Raw genomic sequence first — 23,995 nt, forward strand, 5'->3', positions numbered from 1 at the left:
AGAAATAAACAGTTAATGTTAACAGTTAACTATGTCATTAATTCATGCCTTACATGTGAATCATAAATCAGGTCATTAATAATAATAATTTTTAAATAGTCATAAAGTTCTGTGGTTGGTATGGTGATTATTAAGTGTTATGGACACTGTCACCCTTCTACTATTCAGTATCTTTAAGAGTAAGCCATCGATATCGTTCACGATGACTGCTGGGAACACCGCTCCGAAGGCTGCTTTGCACAGGTGTCCCGTGGCTGGAGCACGTTTCTGAGATCCCCTCTGGCCTGTTTCCATTTGAAAATCTGTTGTTTCATTTTCTCTGACAACAGAGGTAAATCAACAGTTAAAACATAGAGACTGAGAGTCCAACTACTTTATTTGTTAATGGTATCATTCAGAAAACACGAGAGCTTTTCATGGGAGACTTGATGCTGCACCAATTCAAATGAACTGAATTGATTTCAACTGATGAGAATTAAGCCTGGGGAGGGGCTGGAGTATGCTGCACATTGTACTAAATAATTAGCAACACCCACAGATAAACTCTTTGATACATTACTTATGTAATGTAAATATTCTGGCCCATTTAGCAGCTCTGATTAAGTTAAATAAAAGTTTTGTAAACTTTTGTTAAATACAAATCTTTTTGTTAAATCCATCCATGCAGAATTTATTCCATAAAAAGTATGTATTTCAACTTCTTGTTAAATTCAAACAAACTTTGAAAGATACCGTTCAAGAATTTTGATCTATTTTTCTTGCCTTCCGTCATTTTAATTCAACTTGCTTTAAAATGAAGGAAAATATTTAGGTTTTTTTGTCTAGAATTTCTGCTCCTAAACTGAAGTTAAGATGACCATTTATAACCAAAAAAAATTAGGCTGTCCTTTTGTAAAATCAGCTCTGCTTAGTTTCTGCAGCAGCAGGACAAAAGGGCATCCTTACAACTGATCGGAAGTCAACGCTCAACAGTCACCAATGACATAAGGGTAGTAGAGAGAGCATAATACAACAGTGCTTGTGTCAACTAATTCCATACACACACTATATAATGTATTTAGCTCTTCCATCATATACATCAACAGGTAAACAACAGGCTTTCAATAAAAGAACCTTTTGAGTATCCTCTTTTGTACCATTTCTATTCTGATCTTCATGAGTGGTCTGGAGGCCGCGGAAGTCTCCTCAATGAGTAACGTGAATTGATGTGCAAGTCAGGTCTCCTATGCATTGCACCTATTATTTTTCCAAATTTAGCTAGGAAAAATAAATCAGTTGGTAGAACAGAAGATAACTCTGCTCCTCAGCCATGGCTGCTCACAGCCTGACATCTTGCTGTAAATTATTAGCATGAGTTTGAGGTACGATATGGGACTGAGCTGGCACAGCCTAAGCATGCACTATGTTCCTCCTCTCTATTGACAGGGCAGTAACTTGCCAGAGAAATACACTGGCTACCTTAAGGCCAGTGTAGAGCTGGCACTCACTCTTCTTTCTTCTGTTCTCTGACACAAAAGGATAAGAGCACTCCCTCACCAGCAAATATCATTATCTTCTAAGAGTTTCTCTCAAAGCAAAGGAAAACCATAAAAGAGAAACAGACAAACCAAAACCAAAGAACCACTGGAAGATATAAAAATCTGGAATTTTTCTGGAAGAAGCTCAAAACCTTCTAAATAAGATTAAGTAAATATGTCAGAGTGAAGATTACCAGGAGTAGATGTGACTCTTTTCTTCCATTCCACACTTCATTTCACAGCAAAACAAAGCATGAAAGTATGTTCCGGATTCACATGTGAAATAACTGAACATTAAGACCTTGTCCTAAATAGGTGTTTATATTTGTAGACTCATCTCCACAGATGGTTCTCCACCTACACATATCTAGATGGTGTCCAGACATGATGGCACTCTACCAAACCACCAGTATTATTAACAGCAGAGTTTGCTCTTCCTTATGCATGAGCAACCAAAGTAGGTTGTAACACTATTTTGTCCCTATTGCTTATGAGGCAATTTAATACTTCAAAGCACCACACAAACATTAACAAATTGATCTGGAGAGTCTTTTACAGCTTATTCTACAGAAGTAAATTCTACAAAGTTGAAAATCCACATTCTACAACCCTATACGTTTTGTGCCTTCATTTCATGCACTGGGGAATAAAATCTTCATTTATGTGACTTCCAGCGTAATTACTTCTGAAGGAATTAGTTAAAGAGAATAAGAAAACAGCAGAACAAGGCAAATGATGTCTATGGCACAATACTTTTGCAGCCTTCTTCACACGGCTGTGAATGAGCTCTCTCCTCTCTGTGTGAGGGTTTGTCAACGTATCTAAATTTCAGCTGAACACATTGACAGACAAACACTGCCACATAATTCTCCTGTTTTGATCTAGCATTACATCCACACAATGAAAACTGCCAAAGGATTCCTTCTTAAAGAAAATGACCCACTTCCAAAAATCAGCAGGTTTTTGTTCCAGGTGGAGTATGAATATTTATACCTAAAAGCGATGTTGCCAGGAGCAAGCATTCCAAACAGGATTACTGATGTGAGCATTTCAATATCCTGAAGGACAATCCTCTAATAATTTTCCTAGCTCTTAGAACTATAAATTGTAGATCGGGTGGCTACGTGTGAGGAGAACAATGAAAAATTAATCTCCTTTAGAACCTTAAAATGTGCATTTAATGATTTATATCCAGCCACTTAATTGAATTTGCAGTATATCAAGGGAACTGGGCAAGTCTGGGCTTGTGGTTAACAGCTTTAAACCAGTTTCTGTCTTTGCCATGCATTAACAAGGTTTTCTCATTGGGCACCACAGCTCAGCCAGCATAAATTTATCACAATGACACTAAAATCCAGTTCAAACCTGAGATCAGTTGCTCAAGAACAGGCTGATTCTGACAACTCCTAATATAGCACACTTGGAGAAAATAAGTCAAGAAACATTATTTAGAATCATAGAACGGTTTGGGTTGGAAGGGACCTTAAACATCATACAGTTCCCACTGCCCTGCCATAGGCAGAGCCATCTTCCACTAGACCATCCTACCCAAATCTGCACAAATACCCCTTATATCAAGACTTTATTTCTATCTAGATTATGCCTGCTTTCAATCCGACAGTAAAACTTTGCTAGTCTCTCATCAGCCTTCTTCAAACTGATCATCCTGCTGCAAGGAGCTTCAAACAAGCTTAAAACCCTCCAGTTTAATACTAAAGCACATTTGTTTGCAAAGAATGTACTGTTAAAATGATGCATCTTACAAAGTTCAAATTTACAATTAGCTTAGAATTGATTCTAACTGCTTCTGTGCGGAGAGGAGCAGGGGTCCTGCAGACGTTCTCTTTCTTCCCTTCCTTAAATGCACTATTTAAACAATGCCACTCTACAGCACTTGCACAAACATTATCGCCTAATGAAAAAGCTTTTATTGCCTTGTGCATGTTTCCCCTTGGAAGACCAGAATATATCTGTAAGTTTTTCCATATACAGGAAGGATTTAAAAACCCACAATCCAAACCAAGAAATCTTCTCAAAAATTAGAAGACATACAGGGGTAATGTTTATACATAGCTACAGTATATGCGGACAGCGGGGTATTTCTGTGCCCGTGACCATGTATGCAGAGGGATTAGATTTAACAGTAAAATAGCTCTTTGCATAATCTGGGTGGTTTGTAAACAGAAATTAATGTACCTTCAGTTTTTTAGTCACTTCATGAAATACTCTGAGCCATGTTTAATTGAGCATGGATCTGCACAGAGAAGCAAAAAGGTTTTGCAAGTACATCCAGTGAATGACAGGGAAGTAGGAATTAGAATTCAGAGCAGTTCCTAACTTCCAGACTGTTTCCTTTTTACCTACTCATTGAACAGGATGTGCTGCAAAAGTGCTCTGTGAAGAGAGAATGTGAGGAAATAGTAAGGGGAAAATAGACAGTAAACATCTTTTCTTGTCTTTTGATAAACTTCACAATGAAGATGATCAAAGCCGCAGTCTTCCTCTCCCTCCTTGCTTTCACGAGTATCCTCTCAGTCCCTTCCTCCTCCCAAGCAACTGAAAATCATCCTGTGATGAGCAGCTTGGATGCTTTAGGGTGAACAGGAGAGACCAGTGTATCACAAGTGTAAGTAAGTTTTAAACCTGCCTTTTGGGACTCCAGTTGAACAGAAAGCCACTATTTCCCTTTGTATTTTTCAGATTTCAACAGCACTAGAAATTAAACTTTCAAATGTACACATCCCTGCTCTGAAGGTTGTCCACATTACAGAGCATTCAGGTGCCCTTTCTACACAGCTACAGCGTGCTGATATCACAGCATCTGGGGAGAATACCTCCTGCCTCTTTCTACTAAAACGCTTCTTACTCTTCCTCAGTCAACTGTGCAAAACCTTGGAAGCATTTGCAGATGGTAAAGCAGCATATAAGTTACAGGAAAACACTGGAGATCTTACAGTACTTAGTGTGCATCCTTAACTGCACACTGGCATCTGTCCCCTCACAGTTAAGCAAAATTCACATCTGAATCTACATCTCCAGTGCATAAAGAATTATCTCCCATAAGATGTATATGCAAGGACAGTAAGAGGACTCAGAATAAACTTCAAGTTCAAAGGCCAACGTGTATACTTTCATTAGAAAACTATCACAATGCAGTGACTACAATGTTGTTCAGTAGTTGATTAAAAGGGTAAGTGTAAAAAGAGATCGTCCATGCTTAATACAGACTCTATATATAGCAGCAAAGGTGATTATCAAACCTTGCCCAATCTAGTGAAAGTTTGGTGTGTGCATTTGTTGAAGCCTGTATGGAAATAGGGTACGAAAACTGAGAATGAGCCAGGTCCATTCTGCAATAAAACTAGACACACAACAGAACGATTTTATTTCTCTTTCATTAAATACCACAGGCACCTTTGCTACTCTGAAGTTTTACTGACTTCATAGAGTTTGCATCTTGTCTTGTTTTAGGACTGTGTGTAGCTGTGTTTTAAGAGCACAAGTCTGTTCTTTAACAGTTACTTGTCTGAGATTGTGTAGTTAGGAGTTTTCAGATGCTTGAAATACTGAAGAACATTTCTAGGTTATTGATGCTACCACCTATTACTGTTGTTCCTAAAGTAACACCTTAAAAACTGGCTAGTTGTTACAGTACAATGGTATGCCGTGCTTTTCTGTAGTTACCTGTTGTAAAACTGAAATCCCCAATTTTTGCAAGCTTTAGCTTGTATTCAGCATGACAGATCATGAAGCCACATGCTACCTCATCCTCTTTCTCTTGTGTTTCTCGAAGGCTTTCTCTCTGTCTGCATAGTCCTGCACAGGAGTGTATGTTCTTCAGTCAATTCACACATCATTGAGCAGGAAGAGCACACACCTAGGCCCGCAGCAGGGGGGGTAATTAACTGTACAAGGGATGGAGCTAGCGCTAGGGCTTTTACATGTATACAGACAATAAACAGAGCTGACACTCCAGGGAAAATGCAGTAGGTTTTGTGCTCCTCACTTCCTCATAAAAAGACAAGCTTAGCAGCAGCTCTCAACTTGACTCAGAAAGAGCTCATCTCAAACGCTGACACTGGAACACTCAGTTTAAGGCTCTTTTCAGACTGGAATAAGACCTTTCAGATGGACAAATGGAAACATTTGCCTCCTTGTCATAGCGCCTGCTCAGATCTACTGCAGTTACTAATGGCTGGATGCACAAGAGAAAAGCACTGGTTATTCACCATCACATGAACACTTAGCAGACGACACAGTAACAAAACCTGTCTGCAGACAGCATCGCTCCTTTTGGCCTTAGTGCCAGCAGAGCTGCAGCAATGTTAATGCCCTGGAAGAGTTTTAGGAAAAAAACCCCAAACCAACCATTTTCAAAACATCTTCCTAAAATGCCGCAATAGGGGGAATTTTCCAGCCCAGAAAAAAGATTCTCAAATATACAAGTGAACATATGAAGACTGATGGCACATGCATTGAGGTTAGACAGGGATACTAAGGAATACAAATCAGAAAACAATGATTAGACTTCTTTTCAAGTAATACAAATCCAAGGCATCAATCCCTTTTGTCAGGCTGCTATCACTCCATGTTCACGAAGTACATATATGCCTTGAGGAGGAGGTTGGACTAGGCAACCTCCGGAGCTCTTGCTGTACCTACAGCTTTCCATTTACCATACCCTATCAAACACCAATTATGGTATCAGACATAAAAATGTGACAGAAGTTTTATACTCAAGTGTACCCCATGACTGAACTTCTCCATCTTTTTCACTTCTTCACAATCTCATTTCTTATCACTGAGCCATAACTCATTTCCCAGAAGCAACCTGTAAGAGTTTGTGTCTCTTGAGTTGAACTATGTGCTGTATTAACAGAGCTCTTTGACGGGGGGGTTGGGATATGATAAATTTAAGTTAGGGTCAAAGGATGTTTCCTACTTCCTCCATGTAAAGGAGCCTACCTCTGCCTACTGTCAGTGAGCTCAAGGTTTCTCACTCTTTAGGTGGAGGGTAGCAGGAGACAGTTTTCCTGCAGTTTCTTTCTTCACTGTAGTGGTTGTGGTAACTTGGCGTGGAGAAGGAAGGGAGTTGTTCATTCATTTTCGTTAGTTTTGGTCATTTACAATTCTCTTCTGCCTGACCTGGCTGCTGTTTGTCCAGAAACAACCTGACTGAAACAGCACACCAGTGATAAACTACTGAACATGATGCGGGTTAGAACTAAATGATCTTTAAAGTCCTTTCCAACCCAAACCATTTTAGGATTCTATGTTAAAGCTTCACAGATGTCTTTCTTCTCAAACACATTACCCATTACCCCGCTACCATATAAAACAATTATAACTGGGGATTTTCAGGGGACAGAGAAGCAGAAAAGAGATCAGAACACCTCTTATAAGCACCTGTCTTAACAGGTAGTTCTTATGTATATAAGTGTTTTAAATCCACACTTATGATCAACGAGATCAGAACCTCTATATTCTTCTCCTTTAGCATTCTGTCCTCAGCATTTTTTAACAATCAAATGATAAATGTCTTAATCAAAAGCAACTGCTGTATATTGATCTCAAATATAAAGATGCCTTACAGCATTAGACTGAAGTTACCCTTTAGAATTCTTGATTCCAAAAGTGATTTTGTGGAAGTCATGTTGCTGCTTTCCTGTTATACATCCCACTACACTTTGAAACACGACTGCAGAAAAGTTGTCATCTTCAGTAGCTCAATCATACGTTTAAAATCTAATGAACCCTCCCCAAGAAAACCAAACCATACCAAAAAATGCAAGCAAAAAGTCATTTTACTATTTTTTTTTACTTATTTTGAATCAACTCTGCACAATTTAAAAGGAAAAAGAAATGTTTCTTTTCCAATTCATGCATAAAAAACAACCTGATACTTACTAACCAAGGTCCAAGTGCAAGGCAAATTCTCCCTGTGACTATGCCTGTGTAAGACCACGGAAAATAAAAGCAGCTGTGGAAAATTCACAGCCTTTTTAGTAGTATTTAGGGGCTTCCTCCTTTACATAAGTGGGCAGCAGGAGTGCAGATACCCACCGTGGGCTATCATTTGAGTCTGATCTCCTGTTGCCCATGAATAGCTTTATTCAAAGCCAGAGATTAACACATAAAGGCTTTGCCCGTACGAGATTTCAAAGACACCTCATTGCTTTCTGCTTGGCTCTGGCACACATGATCTACATTGAAACACTCCAGAATCACAACTTCAGTGCTCAGGCAGAATTTAGAAGTTCTGTCTCCAACTAATTCAGCTGGAAATTCGCTAAACAAAAATCATCATGCCTGAGGATTCAGATTGCTCTCTGCTGTCAAAGAGCTCCCCAAACCCCTTCTCAGCTCTTCTTCCTATGCACAAGTCAAGTGGTACAAATTCGCTTCTCCAAAGTACACTCAAGAACCATTTCAGATTCTTTTTGTGCTTCATCTTCATACTTCCCGTGTTAGGTTATTCTGAAAATAGTATCAATGGAGGCAAACTAAATGCAAAGCTTTAACAGGAATTTTCCATGTCCAACTGTAACAATCACCTTCCCTTACACTTAAATCCCACTCATTGTGCCGTGTTGACAAATGTTGTGCCTGCTTCATGCATACAGCTAATGTGTGGATTAGGCACTCAAGTGGAAGAAGACAGACAGAACTTGCCTTCCTTTCTGCCATTCAGGAGCTGCAGGTACAGGTACTGCAGCTGCATCACTGAGAAAGGAGACTACCAAGCCATGGGCTGGGTTCAAGGTTGTGGTTACACAGCTGTTTACTCCAGGATAAATCCAGGCAACTGTCAAATGAAAGCTGTTCCACACTTCTTTGTTTCAGCCCTTTCTTTCTGCCTCCTCCCTTATGCCAAAAGCAGCATTCACTGAACTGTACGCAAGCCAAGTGAGCAAACTGGATCACGCTCAAAACCCAGCACATCTCCGCTTCAGACTTTAGCCAGGCAACTTTTTGATTCCAGTTACTGCACAGCAACACAAGCACTAATTCTGGCACAAGGGAGGGGCAGAATGAAGCAGTCAGACCAGGCAAGAGACAAGTCAATACCTTCACAGCAGCAGTCTAACTTGAAGCTTAATCAAAGTGGTAATATAATCACAGCCTACAACACCACAAGGTATGGGATCCTAACTCCGTTTTGCCTCTGAAACAGCGAATTTGGTGCCTTGGAAGCACAGCACTGGAACCACTGGTTCCAGAGGAAGACAAAGTAAAAGTGCAACCTGACTTTGCTTGCTCCTGCATAGTGCTTCAGTAACTAACAAAGTGTTATCATCAGCCCAACCACAGGATGTTCTTAAACAGGTATTTCTTCTGCAACCTGCTCACGGTCTTTCAAGGACCATTAGGAAAAGACAAAGAAAACAGGAGCTTTGTAAAAGCAGGTTTGGGGGGATTTTTAGTACAGGATGAACATCTATTAAAAAAGCAGGTACTTCCCTAGTCTGAGTTAGCAAAGGCCTATTGCAAAAACAGAAGTACAAAAGCTCATTAAAGAAATATTTATCTTTTGCAATAGGCTACATAGAGATGAACTATCTATAAATTAGATGCCACACACCAATGATTAAATGATTCACTGAAATGAGCTCAGCCCTACAAAATAAGAGATTTCAAAACATTTTTAAGACAGGCAAGGGTAACAGAATGCACTGAGGGGGGGAATTACTCTTAAAGATACTTTCTTAGTACCTGGTTTCCCATAGAACTTGACCCCTTACCAAAGCAGTTTAAATACCTGAAACCAGTATTAAAAAACCACCTGAAACCAGTTTCAAAACCAAAACCAAGGCAGTTTAAATACCTGAAACCTTGTAACAGGCAGGTTTTCTTTCTGAGGACGCTACATTTGATGCCTACTGTCTCCTGGCACACTGAAGGCACAGACCTGCCTTGGGGACATCACACAGTTGCAAACCATGACAGCAGCATACATCAGCACAAACAGGATATGCACAAGCTGCACCATCCTTTCAGGTGATGCATCCCACTCCCCTAGTTGCAGTTTCCTCTCTTTGCTGACCTTCATAAACAAGTAGACTGCACAAAGGGCTTCATCTCCAAGGAACAAGAATAGTCCGAGTTGGGATGAGGTAAAGAGCACAGCTGGACAGCTTCCCTTAAAAGCAGGTATGAAAGCAGTGATGGACACTGGGCAACACTGAGCAAATCAAATGGGACTGCAACTGTTCTAAACAGTTTAAAGTGCCTTTGGGTGCAACTGCTCTTACAATCTCAATCCGTTCACCAGAGGGAAATGGTTCTCTTGGCATCAATGACCATCTTATGCTATGACTTCTTCACTATGGGAGAGTAAGCTACAGTCAGAGACACAAAAAGGGCCTCTTTCCCCTGCTCCCAATGCAGCAATGCAGACAAAGACCACCTGAAAATGGGCCAAGCTCCTACCAAATCTTCAAACAGAAGCACACAAACCCTATACCCATGCCCCAGCAACACACCATCAGCCTCAGCACAGCTTTCTCATCAGAACTGGCTGCTAACAGGGCTTACCCCAAGGCCTCTGCAGTCCTGCCTTCCTCTTATTTTTGGTTCAGATACTCTCCTGTCCCTATTCTGGTCCAAGTTGATTGCACTCATCTTTCAGCCTGACGTGGCAGCAGTGACACCAAGTCTTAAGAGTTTTACAAAGCGAGCCCAAGATTCTTACAGCGCTCAGCATTTCTGTGTGGCCTTAGAATTTGATGCTGTTAGAGGAAACATTAATGTTTGATGCTGTTAGAGGAAAAATAAGGCACTGTTAGAGGAAAATTTAGGTTTATAGACATCTATACAGCTTATTTTCGAAACATAAAGGTAGGCACAGGCTGTTTTCACAGATTTACTGCCTATCCCAGGCAGTCCAGAAGAGCACAGACACTACCCTGTGCATGGTACTTAGAACTTTAACAAATAGAACAACAAGAAAGTACCACCCACCTCTCTGCACACCTCAGACGGGTAAAATTTAAGTCCAGAACCCACTTCTCTTCTCATACAAACTTAATGAGAGATTATGTGAACAATTAGTCAAAGCTTGTCTTTTCACAAACAGCCTTCAGCTCGGGTGGTCTCAGAATATTTAATAGGGCTTGAGACATGGAACTAAACACAGAGAAACCCTGAGTACCGTAAGTGGTAAAACGAACCTTTTGTCTCAGCATTTTGTAGTCTTAATCAGCATTTTGCTTGAGCAGATCATTAATATTTTAAAGGCAAATAAAGGATGTAATGAAATTTTGGAGACATCTGACCCACTAAAATATTTTTGAAAGCTAAGGCTCAAAATGACTGTATGTGTGTCAGTTAAGTGGGTCTCCTGCTAACTCAGGAGAGGTCAGAAGGGAAGCTAACTATCTGCTAAATACAATAATACACACACTGCTTAGAAAACCCACATTTCTGAATATAGATATCACACATACTTTAAAAGCTAGCAAAACAGTCACCATTTAAAGGTATACATAAATGAACTATGAAGGTGAAGGAGATTCTATCACCTGCAAGGCTTCAAATGATCAGGATTTTTATTCCAGCAAGTTTTGAATCATTTGGAACCCACAAAGATTATTCTGAGAAGTACATCAAGTTTGATTCCACGTAGCTAAACCTAAATTATGTAAAACCCACTAGGAAATGACGGAATAAAGAGTGCTTAAATCACTTAATACAGCAGAAAGAGATAAACAGGATAAAAGAAAGAGGAAAGGGCAAAATCTGTTTATTTACCCTTAACCTTCTATAAGTGCCATACAGATTACTTAATATGCACTGTGCACTATCACCAATGCTTTAAGAGCAGGCCTCACTGTCAGAGAACACACAAACCCAATAAATGCTAACTCTTGCTCTGAAGGATTTTAGTTTACAAGTAGCATTTCTACTCAAAACTAAAAAACCAGAGTAAGAGCAATGGAACATTTTAAGTTCTAAACCTTCTTCTTGAACATGAGGACAGTAACTGTCTCTTACTATTCAAATGAAACACCTGGTGTATTATACATGGAGTTAAACTGCAGTCCAAGGTGATGTTACCACATTAAACTAAGCAGCTACACTGTATTAGTGTCCCCAGGTAGTGCCACATCCCTGCTGCTGCAGGGCTGTCCTACTAAACACATCAATTACAGCTTGTGTTCTGGACAGAAAAATTAAGGTTTAGGGATAAACCTGACACATTTTTATATTACCATAATGCACCTTCTTAATGCAAAGAATAAAAGCAATGCATTTGGCTTTTATTTCAAAACAAAACATATAACAAATCTATCAGCTGTGGGTTTACCTGGTTTAACTGGGAAGAACGCGCTGTGGAGCATCAGTAAGGTAAATGAGGCTGGCATAGCTGTTTCTAAAAATGTTTGGCTATTTTTTTCCTCCAAGTGCTTTAGTTTCATGACTGACGTATCTAACAATTTTTGGTGACCTCAGAAAAGCCATTCTGCCTGCGGATCCATCTGGCTCCCAAGCTAGTTTGCCCAACAGCTTATTTTGCTTGCCTGCAGTTGGTGTATCTGCTTGACTTGTAGTGCCCGGAGATGTTTGCATTCCAAGTGCCAATTTCTATGAGCTCTTGATGACTTTTCTCTTTATAGTTCTCCACGTAAGTGGGATTTAAAGGCCTTCAGATTACTAAACTAAGAATAGAGACACGGCTAAAAATTAAAGTGGCTTCATGTTTTAAGTTAATGGACTCTAACCATAGGATTCTTTGGATTTTAAAGCTGAACTGACATCACTGAAGGCCTGACCCAATGTTCCTGTTAACAGGAGATGCACATAACCCTGAACTCCAGGGAGGAGAAGAGTATTCAAGTACCCAAAGTGATCCACAAATTCATACTAGATCCTAAAGACACAACTTTATAACTAAAATTCCACTCAAAAAGATCTTTCCATTAACAGATCAAATCCAAATTTGTAGTAGCTGCCATTTCTCATCTGACTGGTTTGTATTTTGCTCAAAAATCAAGACCTTTGCAGAAATTCCATTCGTGACTGTTGAAACTCTGTTAGACAAAAGCTATGCAGCTACTTGAATGCATTTAAAAGTAATTTGGGAGAAATTACTGAGTCTCTCACCAGTTCCTCATAAAGAAAACTGTTATAAACTCCAAATCTGGTTTGTCATAGGCATGTCTAAGTGAATATTTAAGGGAAATTAACATACACTAAGTTACATTTAAAGACAAAATCTTTCAAATCATTTCTGTCTGTATCTATAAATATAAATTAGTCTCATTTGCTTTTGAAAAAGACTAAGATCTGATTAAAATCAATCTTCCTCACTCCAGTACTGTACTGTGCACCAAAATCCTTTACACAGGAATTTCTGTATTCCTAAAGCCAGGTCAAAAGCAGCTCTACAACACATTTTTACTCCAAACAACAGTACCTCAATAGGTAACCAAAACATAGGCTAGAAGTTTAAAAGAAGGGAACAATATTCCATTCTTTAAACAACAGTAGTAGCATTTGACACTTACGTGATGCTCTCCTGAGGAAGCAGGAACAGAGGGCCATTTTCTCTATAAGATATTAAAGTACCAATCCTGATCAGGTAGCAGCAGAAATTCTAACATTTAGAGCAAGATTTTGCTCTTTTTCATCCATTTGAAGTGGACAATTTCAACACAGTAAAGCATCTAGATGACTCATTTTTTAAGACTCTCATTGTACGGAGGAAACACCTACCAAACCAGCCTTCAAGTGCAGGATTCCTGCACATTACAGAAGTTATGGAGAAAGTAGTTCCTACACAGCAGGTAGAACTGAACCCTGGATCTCCAGGAACTTGTTCTCATTTGAAAACAACTTAGAAATTGAAAAGCTTCTTCTATTTCCAAGTTTCAAACAGAGAGCATAGCACCTGTAGGCCACATAACTTTGAGTTCCCAGTAGACAAGTGTTAGGAGCTTAGTGTCCTGGGCTACTGTAAAACTGCTTCCCCCACATTATTTAATTGCAGAATGGGGTATTTCTGTTTCTTGAGATACATGACAAAATTTAGAATGAGGTGGAGAATTTGAGAATGTATTTTTGTCCAAGCTGATCACTGGAGCATTTATTACCAGCCCAAAGGTGTGAGTGGTGCTTTTGACGCTGCTGACCATCAGGCACTTCCACACTGCCAGAGGCTGGCCACAACTCCAAAGGACAAAGCACTGCTCTGAAAAGCTGCCATACTAGAACAAAAATGAAGCAACTTATGAAGAAAGCTCATGGCTATGGAGCAAGACTCCACAGGCTTAAATACTGCCAACTATTCACGTTTTCACAAGTCCACAATAAAAGAACAGCCACTCACTGTTGTGTGGGACATTAAGCAGCTCTAAAGCATATGTCCCAAAAATTCACATCACATATTAAAGAGTTCCTACGTAGTTTTTCTCTGTTTATTTTTAAAGGAAAAATAAAGTAAGCTAGTTCTTCCTTCTATAAACAGTACAAACACCACCACTGAGGCTTTACTTATTGGGTAAAGAAAAAGCTACCTGATTTCCCCTTCCTACGTAGGGCAGCGTGGATCCAGCTCTTTTACACACTAGTGTCCATTCACTATGACACACTGCCAACATTTACTGAGGAAATCTTGAAACAGAAGAGGGGGAGGAAAGTAAAATAAATAAAGGAAACACAACTACTAAACTGTTTGTAACTCACCTCACCTGACCCTGAAGGGAGTTTACAGGACAAAGAAGAAATACTCATCACAACTCAAAGGGTTTTCTTCCTGCTAGCTTTCAAAAGTCTACTGTAAGAAGATGGTTAGAATTTCTCACTATCAGACAAAGGAAGACTAGAACAAGCATTCTTTTCCATAGAGCAAGCACATCAGATAAGTGTTGTAGGGAAAACAGGTAACAAACTGAAGCCTGACCTCCCTAGTCAAAGGAGTGCAGGGTTGCGCCCTCACAAAGGCAACACGGAAAAGGAAGAATGAGGTTCCCCTGTCTGCACTGCCTCCTGGGAAGCACCCTCTCTCCACCTCTCTACTGATCCCCATAGAAATTCAAACCTTATTCCAGCAAAATCTCCATCAGAATTCTGCACTCACCAGTGCCTAAATCTACCCGCTCCGTTACAATAAAGGGGGAAAGCTGAGGAAGACACCTTGCACATCCGTACCAGATTTTACAAGACTTAAGCCTGAAGGGGGAAACGGAAAGCTCAGAAAATAATGGACCTAATTAAAACAAAAACACACCAAGAAAACCCACATACTGTCTGTCCTCCTATCTTCCCTGACACCCTGTCAGGTGCCTCTGCAATGCGAGTGCAGGGGAAAAGTTGCTTTAAAGAGTCTATACACTTTTTGGAGTTTTAGTAAGTCAGAACAAGTATCCTAAAAGTTAACGTAGAAATTAGCACAACACGGAAAGAAACTGACTGTACCTGCTACAAATAGTAAAATTCACAGTGACTTGACCCACATCTGAAATAAATAAACCACTCATTTAATTCTATGGACAGAAAATGCTTAGCAGATTACAACTTCAGTGAACACCAATGTTTGCTAAGGATGAAGACTGCATTCTCTCCCTACAACAGTACCAAATATGTATGTCTAAAATAGATAACAAGACCAGATGAAACTTCAAACTGAAAGAGAAGAGATTTAGATTAGACATTAGGAAGAAGCTCTTTCCTGTGAGGGTGCTGAGGCGCTGGCACAGGGTGCCCAGGGAAGCTGTGGCTGCCCCATCCCTGGCAGTGTTCAAGGCCAGGTTGGACACAGGGGCTTGGAGCAACCTGCTCTAGCGGAAGGTGTCCCTGCCCGTGGCAGGGGGTAAGAACTGGATGAGCTTTAAGGTCCCTTCCAACACAAACCATTCTATGAGACTTAGTGAAACGTCATCAAGGGCATTCTTACCCTTTTATCCTTAGGGTTTGTTCCCTCTTCAAGCCCTTCAAGGCCCAAGCCCATCATAGTCTCCACAACAAAATGAGAAAAAGCCCTCATAGTGGCTAGAGCAGGGAAGATAACATTTCTTCCAATATAAAAGGCAAACCCTAAAACAAGCTTTCCTAAGTATTGTACATGCATCTGGCCCTCTCATGCTTCCTTAGTATGCCATCTCCTCTTCAAATCACTCCCATAAAGGCACATTTCCTCTTTATTTATCCAGTGTCCAGAACAAAGGACCCCTGGTCTGCCTATAAAGGCCAGGACTGAACAGAAACCAACTCCAAATTGGCAGTACGGAAGCAGTGTAAGAATACCACATTCACTTCAGTCCCTTTCAAAAATAAGCATGAGGAGTTGAACTGAGCGTATTCACAAAGCACTATGAGGGTGTAACATGGAACCCAGATGCTGGAAAACACCACCTCACACTGACTGCCCTCGTCAGTCTGGTTCTTGGCATAGTACCATTAAATAAGATAATCTTTCCTAATACAAGTATTTTAGCCCACAGCTGTACTACACTCAGTAACTCATAGTTCAAAAAGCACAATTTCAGGAAGAAGCTTATTTTCAAATCAAGTACCAGGCAACATAGAACAAACAGCAAAGACAAGTTTTTGCCTGCATTCTAAGCATTAGACGCAGTGTCTTTCTCTCTTCTCCCTTTCGCAGTTCAACAGTTTTCAGAACAGCCGAAACAACTCCAATAGGGACTAAAGACCCATAAGGGTCCAGAAAGGGAATCAAATCCAAGAATCTAACACTGATACACTTGGAATAAATAAAAACGCTGTTTCTGTGGCTCTGAGGTTCCATCAAGGCAGGCAGAATGGAGCAGAATGGGCTATTTTCATCTGTTTTCACTTATAAAAATTCATTAGTAGATCTAATCCTTTCTCCCAGCCTCCAACTAAGATGCCTTTAAGGGTGCTACACAAAACATCCTAAATCCCAGTCCCCATAATCTGATGTTTCGCTTGTCTTTCCTCCAAGTATAAAAGGGAAAAGGGAATAGCAGGCTTTGCAATAACTAGCGATGTGTGAGGTTATCCAGCAAGTCAAGACATGCAGGAGCACCTAATAACCAACTCTCCCCATCAGGATGGGATTTTGAAGGAAATATGGAGGTTTAACTGCCCATTTTCTAGCTACAATGTTGATTTTCAAGCAGAGCAGGCTATTTTGGAGTTGTGCCTTGGCTTACATGAAAGATGTATCCAACAAGGCTCAATTAAAAAAGTTCCTCAGCTGCATCCAAACCTGGCTTAAATACAGCACAAACTCAAAAATTAACAAATCATGCCAAAAAAGCAGTGCTAAAGGAAGGGTAGCAAGGGTAGAGTGTGGATGGAGTTTTGCTCTCTTTAATGATACCATTAAATGGTCACTTGCATTTCCTAAATCAAGTTACTCTGGTGCTAATGTATATTTAGATGTGCAAAAATTAAGTTCACAGACCAGCAGTGAGGAGTCTAGGTGGAGTTACATTAAGAGAAGAATGGGGAATCCAAGTTCAGATGCCAGTATGGGTTTAATCGTGATTTAAGCATTACAAAAAGGTCTGAGAAAGCTTAGCAATATTTCAGTCATATGCAGGTGATTATAATATCACTTTTGCAAGAGAATTCGGGGCAAAAGAGGCAGCAGGGAGAGATGCATGCACTCTGCCTATCTACGATCATCTGTACAACATTCAACATTCACTTCAGCCAGTATATCTTGAGAATATGGGAGATGATAACTTAATGAGAAGTCATTATATTCACATTTTCCCACAAAATTTGGATGCAAATTAAATAAATACCAAAGATTAAAATAGTAAGCTCATGCAGATTTCTCAAGCAAACATTCACCTTCGAAACAGGTGCTGTTCACACTGATCAGAGGGTTCAAAAGGGTCTGATGATTCACAGAGGCTGTTAACTTACTCTTCCTGACATCCAGATAAACCAGTGGCTTTTGACAGGAAGAGTGACTAGTTCAAACTGTCTAAGAAAGGAAACTATAAATAGTCAATTATAGGAGGAGGAGGCAGATCGGAGTGCATCACTACAGGGTTTCATTATTAAAACCAAACTCTGGGAAGGTACAAAATTGTTTTTCCATGTATTTTAAGACTGCTTTATAAACAGTTGGCACAAATCAGTGCTTGCAGTTACATGGAAATTAGCATATCTTTATCATTCACGCCATATACTTAAAGAAGATAGGTGTTTAGTCATACATACAGTTAGGGATAAACAACTGGAACTGAAATTAAGCATCACCTGCCTCAAGTTATTTGTTACCACACGTTCATACTGCACACTTTCTCCATTACTGACAGAACAACTGGCATTTTAATATGCCCTTGATGGACCTTGGGGAAAGGAGGGGTAAGAAACTCCAGACATAACTGGTAGGAAGAAGGAAGTGACTTCATTATTTATTTCCAGCCCTAAAGTTCTCATGGTATTCATTAAGTGCATCTACAACATATGGGCATATCTTACCTACCTTCTTTTACAGAACCATTTCAAAGTGCTCTTTCCTACCCATCAACTGTGCCCAGTTTCCCTCCTGCTCTCTAGCTTTCCTGTGCTTACTTTCCTCTTACCAAAACCCTGCCTTTCATCTTTACAGAATATGATGGAACACGTTTCGGGTACAATTTTCTGATAATGTGTTTAAAAAGCCTCTATAAAAATTCACCTTTACTCTGATTGACAAGCGTTCAAAAAGAACAGTCTCCCAGGATGAATTTATGCACGTTACCAATCTTTTCATTACTCAGTTATGGTACCTGTAATAAATATAGCAACATTAATGCTTAAATCTATTCCTGACACCTTTTGAAGACTTAAATAACAAGTTCCCTTTGTCAGTCTAAACCACGTGTTTACATTTATTCAACTACATAAAACTATGGTTAAGTTACACTACCACTCTTAAAATCTTCCCCAAGCTTCCTATCCCATTACTTATGTATTCAAGGGCAAGGTTAAAAGGAGTCTCACCCTGAACACGCAGGATTTAGAATAACCTCAACTAGCTCCATTTGCTGTAAGCTTTAAATAGAAGCAGAATTCGAAGGAAGTGATCCTGCCCCTCTACTCTGCTCTCGTGAGACCTCACTTGGAGCATTGTGTGCAGTTCTGGTGTCCTCAACATAAAAAGGACATGGAACTGTTGGAACAAGTCCAGAGGAGGCCATGAGGATGATCAGGGACTGGAGCAGCTCCCATACGAAAACAGGCTGAGAAAGTTGGGGCTGTTCAGCCTGGAGAAGAGAAGGCTGCGTGGAGACCTCATAGCAGCCTTCCAGTATCTGAAGGGGGCCTACAAGGATGCTGGGGAGAGACTTTTCATTAGGGACTGTAGTGACAGGACAAGGGGTAACGGGTTCAAACTTAAACAGGGGAAGTTTAGATTGGATCTAAGGAAGAAATTCTTTACTGAGAGGGAGGTGAGGAACTGGAATGGGTTGCCCAGGGAGGTTGTGAATGCTCCATCCCTGGCAGTGTTCAAGGCCAGGTTGGATGAGGCCTTGGGTGCCATGGTTTAGTGTGAGGTGTCCCTGGCCATGGCAGGGGGATTGGAACTAGATGATCTTAAGGTCCTTTCCAACCCTAACTATTCTGTGATTCTATGATTCTAATTCACTAGATTTGCCTATTCATAATGAAAGAGATAAGCTCACTTTTATAGCGTGCTTTTTTCCCCATTGTATTCTACAGCTTCAACTACTCTTCACAGTAAAGTATGTTAAATTTTTTCCTCCTGAAAAATAAACACACAAGTATCCCCATGCTATCAACTGAGTACTTTTCCATACAAGTCTATACTACTCTTCAGAAATCAGAATAACAAAGGGATCCACTTTATTCTTTCCATGTCAAGAGCAAATGCATTAGAATACTAGTCTAGATTTCACAAGACTCTTCTCTTGAAGATGCAATGAATTTCCCTGCAACTACACTAAGAGACCTTTAATTTTCCTTTCAAACACAAGCGAAAGAGCCAGGCTATTACTTTAGGATATGCGTATCACATCTTTACCATAAGGTCAAAGACTATCCCTAGAAGCTGTCTGCCACATTTAGGGTAGAATGTTGCTCCAACTTTTCCAAGAAATGGGGAGAAGAACAGACGTAGAAATTTCTCTGCATTTACCATGATATTGCTAAAAAGCATTTGTTTGCTGCCCACTTCTTTCTTTACATTGCTTTAGTCAAATAAACATGACTTCTTCCTTGTCACTGGAAAAGAGTACTGTTACGATACATACTCAATGATGACACATTACAAGATCCTATTGTAACTTTTTAATTAGCTATGTATGGAAAGAAGTAGAAAAAAGGTGTTACTTCAAGATCACACCTCTCCTGCTCTTTTACATTAGCCCTGCTCTATCTCAGTCTTTCCCTGGTGTCACGTAACTTCCACTTCACCTCCCCAAAGCAAAAAGAGTGCACACTGGTAAACTTCCTCATGGAAAAATTCAGGAATACAATTCTTTATGTGAACATATTTAACTCAGACAAAAGAGGAGTAGTGATAGGTCATCATAAAAGCCTACAAAACACAATACCAAAGGAAGACAGTCTCATAGAATACAAAGTGAAAGAAAGAGTGCTGAGACCTAAGACTCTGGCTTTCTCAGAAAGAAAGATGAAAACATAATAAAGCTGCTGCACAGCAAAAGAATTAATTCATATTTACAACCTAAGCTTCAATTTGGTAACTAAAACTGTTTTGTAGACAGTGACTTTTGACTTCTCTTTAACGGAGAGCGGGGTGGGGGAAGAAAGAAGAAACCAGTTTAAAAACCCCTGCGTTCAGGTTTCCAAAGTGCAGCACTCACATTTATAGGAACAAGACTGTTAAACTGACATCACCTTATTGCCCCCAGCTTAGTAAAATACAGTAAGCACAGCTTAGAACTCCACAGTAATAACAAAGAGACGAACAGAGGAAAATTATTGTCTGAAGGATTCATGTTTACTTGCCTTTAAATGCAAGTTATGTTCAAGATTTTCCTCTTTTTGTAGTTTTTCTTCCATAAGCTATCACAACCAGCATACACTGCTCCATCAGCTCTCAGGTGAAACAAATCAAAGCATTTATTTTCACCTCTTTCACATTTTCAAAAAGCATATGGATATACGACATACCTTCTACTATAAGAGTTGAACCCCGCATCAGCTAACGAATTCCTTTAGGTTTAAGCCTACACACTGCACAACCTACTTGCTTTCCTTTTGTCCTTTGCCAGATCTCTTCAATTTCACAAACTTCCAAACAGAGCTGCCATTATTAATTCTCAGCAAGAAACCTAAGCCACACTGAATCACTGCAGCGACTGGCAGCAAGTGTCTGTGCTACTCTCACAATGCTTCAGAAACGGAGAGAAGTCCTAAAGCAGCTAAAAGCTTTTAGCTAACCTACCACTGGCTCGCTTCTTGCACAAGTCTTCATGCAACTTCACTAAATAAGAGAGCAAAGAAAAAGAGTTCATTAGGCTGACATAATATTGCAGGAGCCAGAAATACTGCGGTATTCTGCCTCTCAACATCAGGATATTAGCTCTACAACGCTGTCAAGGAGTACGGACAACCACGCAGGCTGGAACTTGAGCTTTTAATGAAGTGTGAAAAACTAATCAAACAGTGACACTCATGCCTTCTGTCACTGTCCAGAGTGGAGTTGGGCCCTCAGAGTTTATTCTTTTGATGTCAGATATCAAGACTACTTACTTGACTCTAAACAAGAGTAGAGATAACACATTTTGCACTCTTCCTCCTCAGAAATGCGCTGCACGATGTAAAGCATTTATTTACTATTCAAAACCACACATTTCTCCATGCTGTGTGCAAATTAAGTTGTTGGATAATATTCTCCCCATAAAACAGCTGATAATAATTATTTTTCCTAAAAGGAAATTAAAGTGAGAACAGGAGAAAAAAGAGGCTCTGCTGTAGTCTCTAAGATGCCGCTCAACTCTGCACATTAAGCCACAGATGTCTGTACCACAGAGTCCTACAAATAAGAGGGAGTGAGCATTTCTCTGCATTGGGAAGTTGTGGGGCTTTTTCCTAGAACTCACATTTGCCATGACCAATGCATTTTAGCAGCCATACTTCATTAATACCGCTTTCATCTGGGACACCGGCAGCTCTGTGGTCCAGCGATAGATATAACAAGATATTTAAACATCAACAGAGAAGTTCACTGTTCTACTGATAATCAAAACCATAAATACATAATGAAGGAAGCTGGACTGTGACTTTGTATTGACTGTATTTTCTGTGTGGTAGAACTGAAGTCAGAAACTTGTTTTTCAAAGTCTTCTGGAAACAGCCCATGCTCGTGCCATGAACGAGTATGCCTTAGCTCACTGAACTGTAATTGTCAGCAGAAAAGACAGAGTTGCATTTCTGGTGATGGGCAATTGACAATAATTGTTATTATACACTAACATAACCTTCAAGAGTTATGAATCCAAGTTTAAAAGTTACAGTAAGATACACGCACTCATTTCTTACCTTCCCATCTCACCGTCCCTGCTGATCATGTGAACTCGTAGTCAATATGAGTTGCTTTGTGGCATCAAGGCAAGCTAACTCTGAAATTACCATGGGCCTCCAGAGCTTATCAGAGATTTCTGAAGCCGCTTGCTGTGAGACACAGCCACATGCAGAGCCTCATGCTGGTTTTAGAGAATAAATCATCTTCAAGAGAGGCATGCCACCACATCAGCAAAACCTCCGTTTTTATTGAATTAGTATTCTCATTAAAAAATCATTTTCTTTATTATCCTTACGTATGCCTTCCTACACTCACTGTTCCACTACTAAAACACACTGTAATTGTTTAGCAAACAATTTGTAGATAAATGCTAATCACTGTCTGCCCATTTCCTTTGGAAAGGTAATTCTCAGAACACATGCAGATAACAACAGATGAATGCAGGTATCTACACGTGACACCAACGCATAACTCTATGCTTACCTATGCACATGTTGTTTCCCCTCAAAGGTGTTATCTATTAACCCATTGGTTCCACTACTGACATAATAGCAATACAATTGACTGCTCAAGTCAGTTCAGTTTTGGAGGGCAGTTCTGTATGAGGATTTTTTGCATGTGTTACTGTTTTGTTATTTTAAAAACAAGAGAACCAGTTTTGTGGATGTCTGTGTTACTTATTTTCCTTCTAGTTACCCACCCAACAAGACACATTTTCAAGTTCCAAAATCTTTCTATTAAGTATTCAGTTGTAATTATTACTTACATTTTAAATCTGTCAAAGAGAATTCCTACTAAATAGCAAATGTAAGACAATTGTGGTACAATTTATCATGGCAAAAGCACACTAATTTCCAAACGTCTATTATGTACCCATAACTGACACCAATTTAGTTGGTCTAGACACACAGAAAAATTCCAGCATCCTCATCCAGACAGTATGGACCAACTTTACCTAAACCAGAACGGTCTGGCTTAGAATAAGTTTCAAGATAATAATAAAGGAAGTGACAATATTCATTCATTTTCCCAGCTCCCTTAATATAAAGCATTAGTTTCAACACATGAGAAAGGGCTATAGCTTCCACTGATTACTCTAGTTGCTTGTTTGATAGAGTACTAATAACTCAAATCAAATACAAACCAGAAGTGTCTGGCTGCTCACACTTACTTTTGCACTTAAAAATTTAGCAGCTCTCTTGGAAGCTGGGAAAAGTGAAATCTTTGGAACAAGGTGTTAAAAATACATCTCTGTTTCCCTACCTGTTTCTCACTCAGAGCTGTGATTTTGGCTTGAAGTTCATGAAGCTGTTTCTTCAAATCAGCGTTCTGATTAGAAAGAAAAAATATCTGTGAGAAAGATATTCCATTTGTTAACAGAGAGTAGTAGCAGGAAGGTGGTTTGTTTTTTGTTTGAGTTTGTTTTGTATACTACAAACACAGCACCTCTGGATGTACAGGTACAGCCAATAAGATTCAAGAGGCTCAACAAAGCCTTGCTTAAGTCACTGAGTGCAATGATAACCAGAGGACTTTTCTGGCACTCAGAAAAAAACTCAGTTTGGAATGAAGATTTCATTAAAACATCCATTAGTGCTTACCATATTATAAAGCACGTCTGTACATTTCATCAAGCTAACAAACATTTCTCATTTAATTTGTAAAGCTATAATACAATAGTATTATATTGTTTACAGTAGCATGCTATGATGTATTACCTAAAGCATTCCCACTTATGCTACTTATACAAAGACATTATCATACATTTGACTGCGTAGACCAGCAGCAAACTTATCTATTAAATCTTACTTGACACATGTGTCAAATGACGGCACACATTTCTTTATTTCTATGTACATTTATGCCTTAGACTGTATTTAAGAGAATTACATTTGTATTAACACATCATTCATATCAGCACTTTGCTTACAATAGCACTTTCTTAAGTTTAAGATATGAAAGCCATAAACATCACTATAAGGATGCAGTCAGGAAACTATTTTAGCAGGATTATCTGTTTCTGACTAAAACTAAAATACAA

The 23,995-nt window shown here is 39.6% G+C and overlaps 1 protein-coding gene across 5 annotated transcripts in view; it reads right to left on the minus strand.

Annotated features, from left to right (window-relative positions):
• The window catches only part of PHF21A (PHD finger protein 21A), a gene marked incomplete at its 5' end in the record, with an annotated part of 98,157 nt that overhangs the window by 68,119 nt on the left and 6,043 nt on the right, over window positions 1–23,995 (minus strand). For all 5 annotated transcript variants that reach the window (XM_080618872.1, XM_080618870.1, XM_080618873.1 and 2 more), the window contains one exon: window positions 23,218–23,283. In XM_080618872.1, coding sequence (XP_080474998.1) covers window positions 23,218–23,283 — 66 coding nt within the window. The remainder of the gene's footprint in view (window positions 1–23,217; window positions 23,284–23,995) is intronic.

This window comes from Psittacula echo (genome assembly GCF_963264785.1).
Source record: "Psittacula echo genome assembly, chromosome: 5".
NCBI lineage: Eukaryota > Metazoa > Chordata > Aves > Psittaciformes > Psittacidae > Psittacula > Psittacula echo.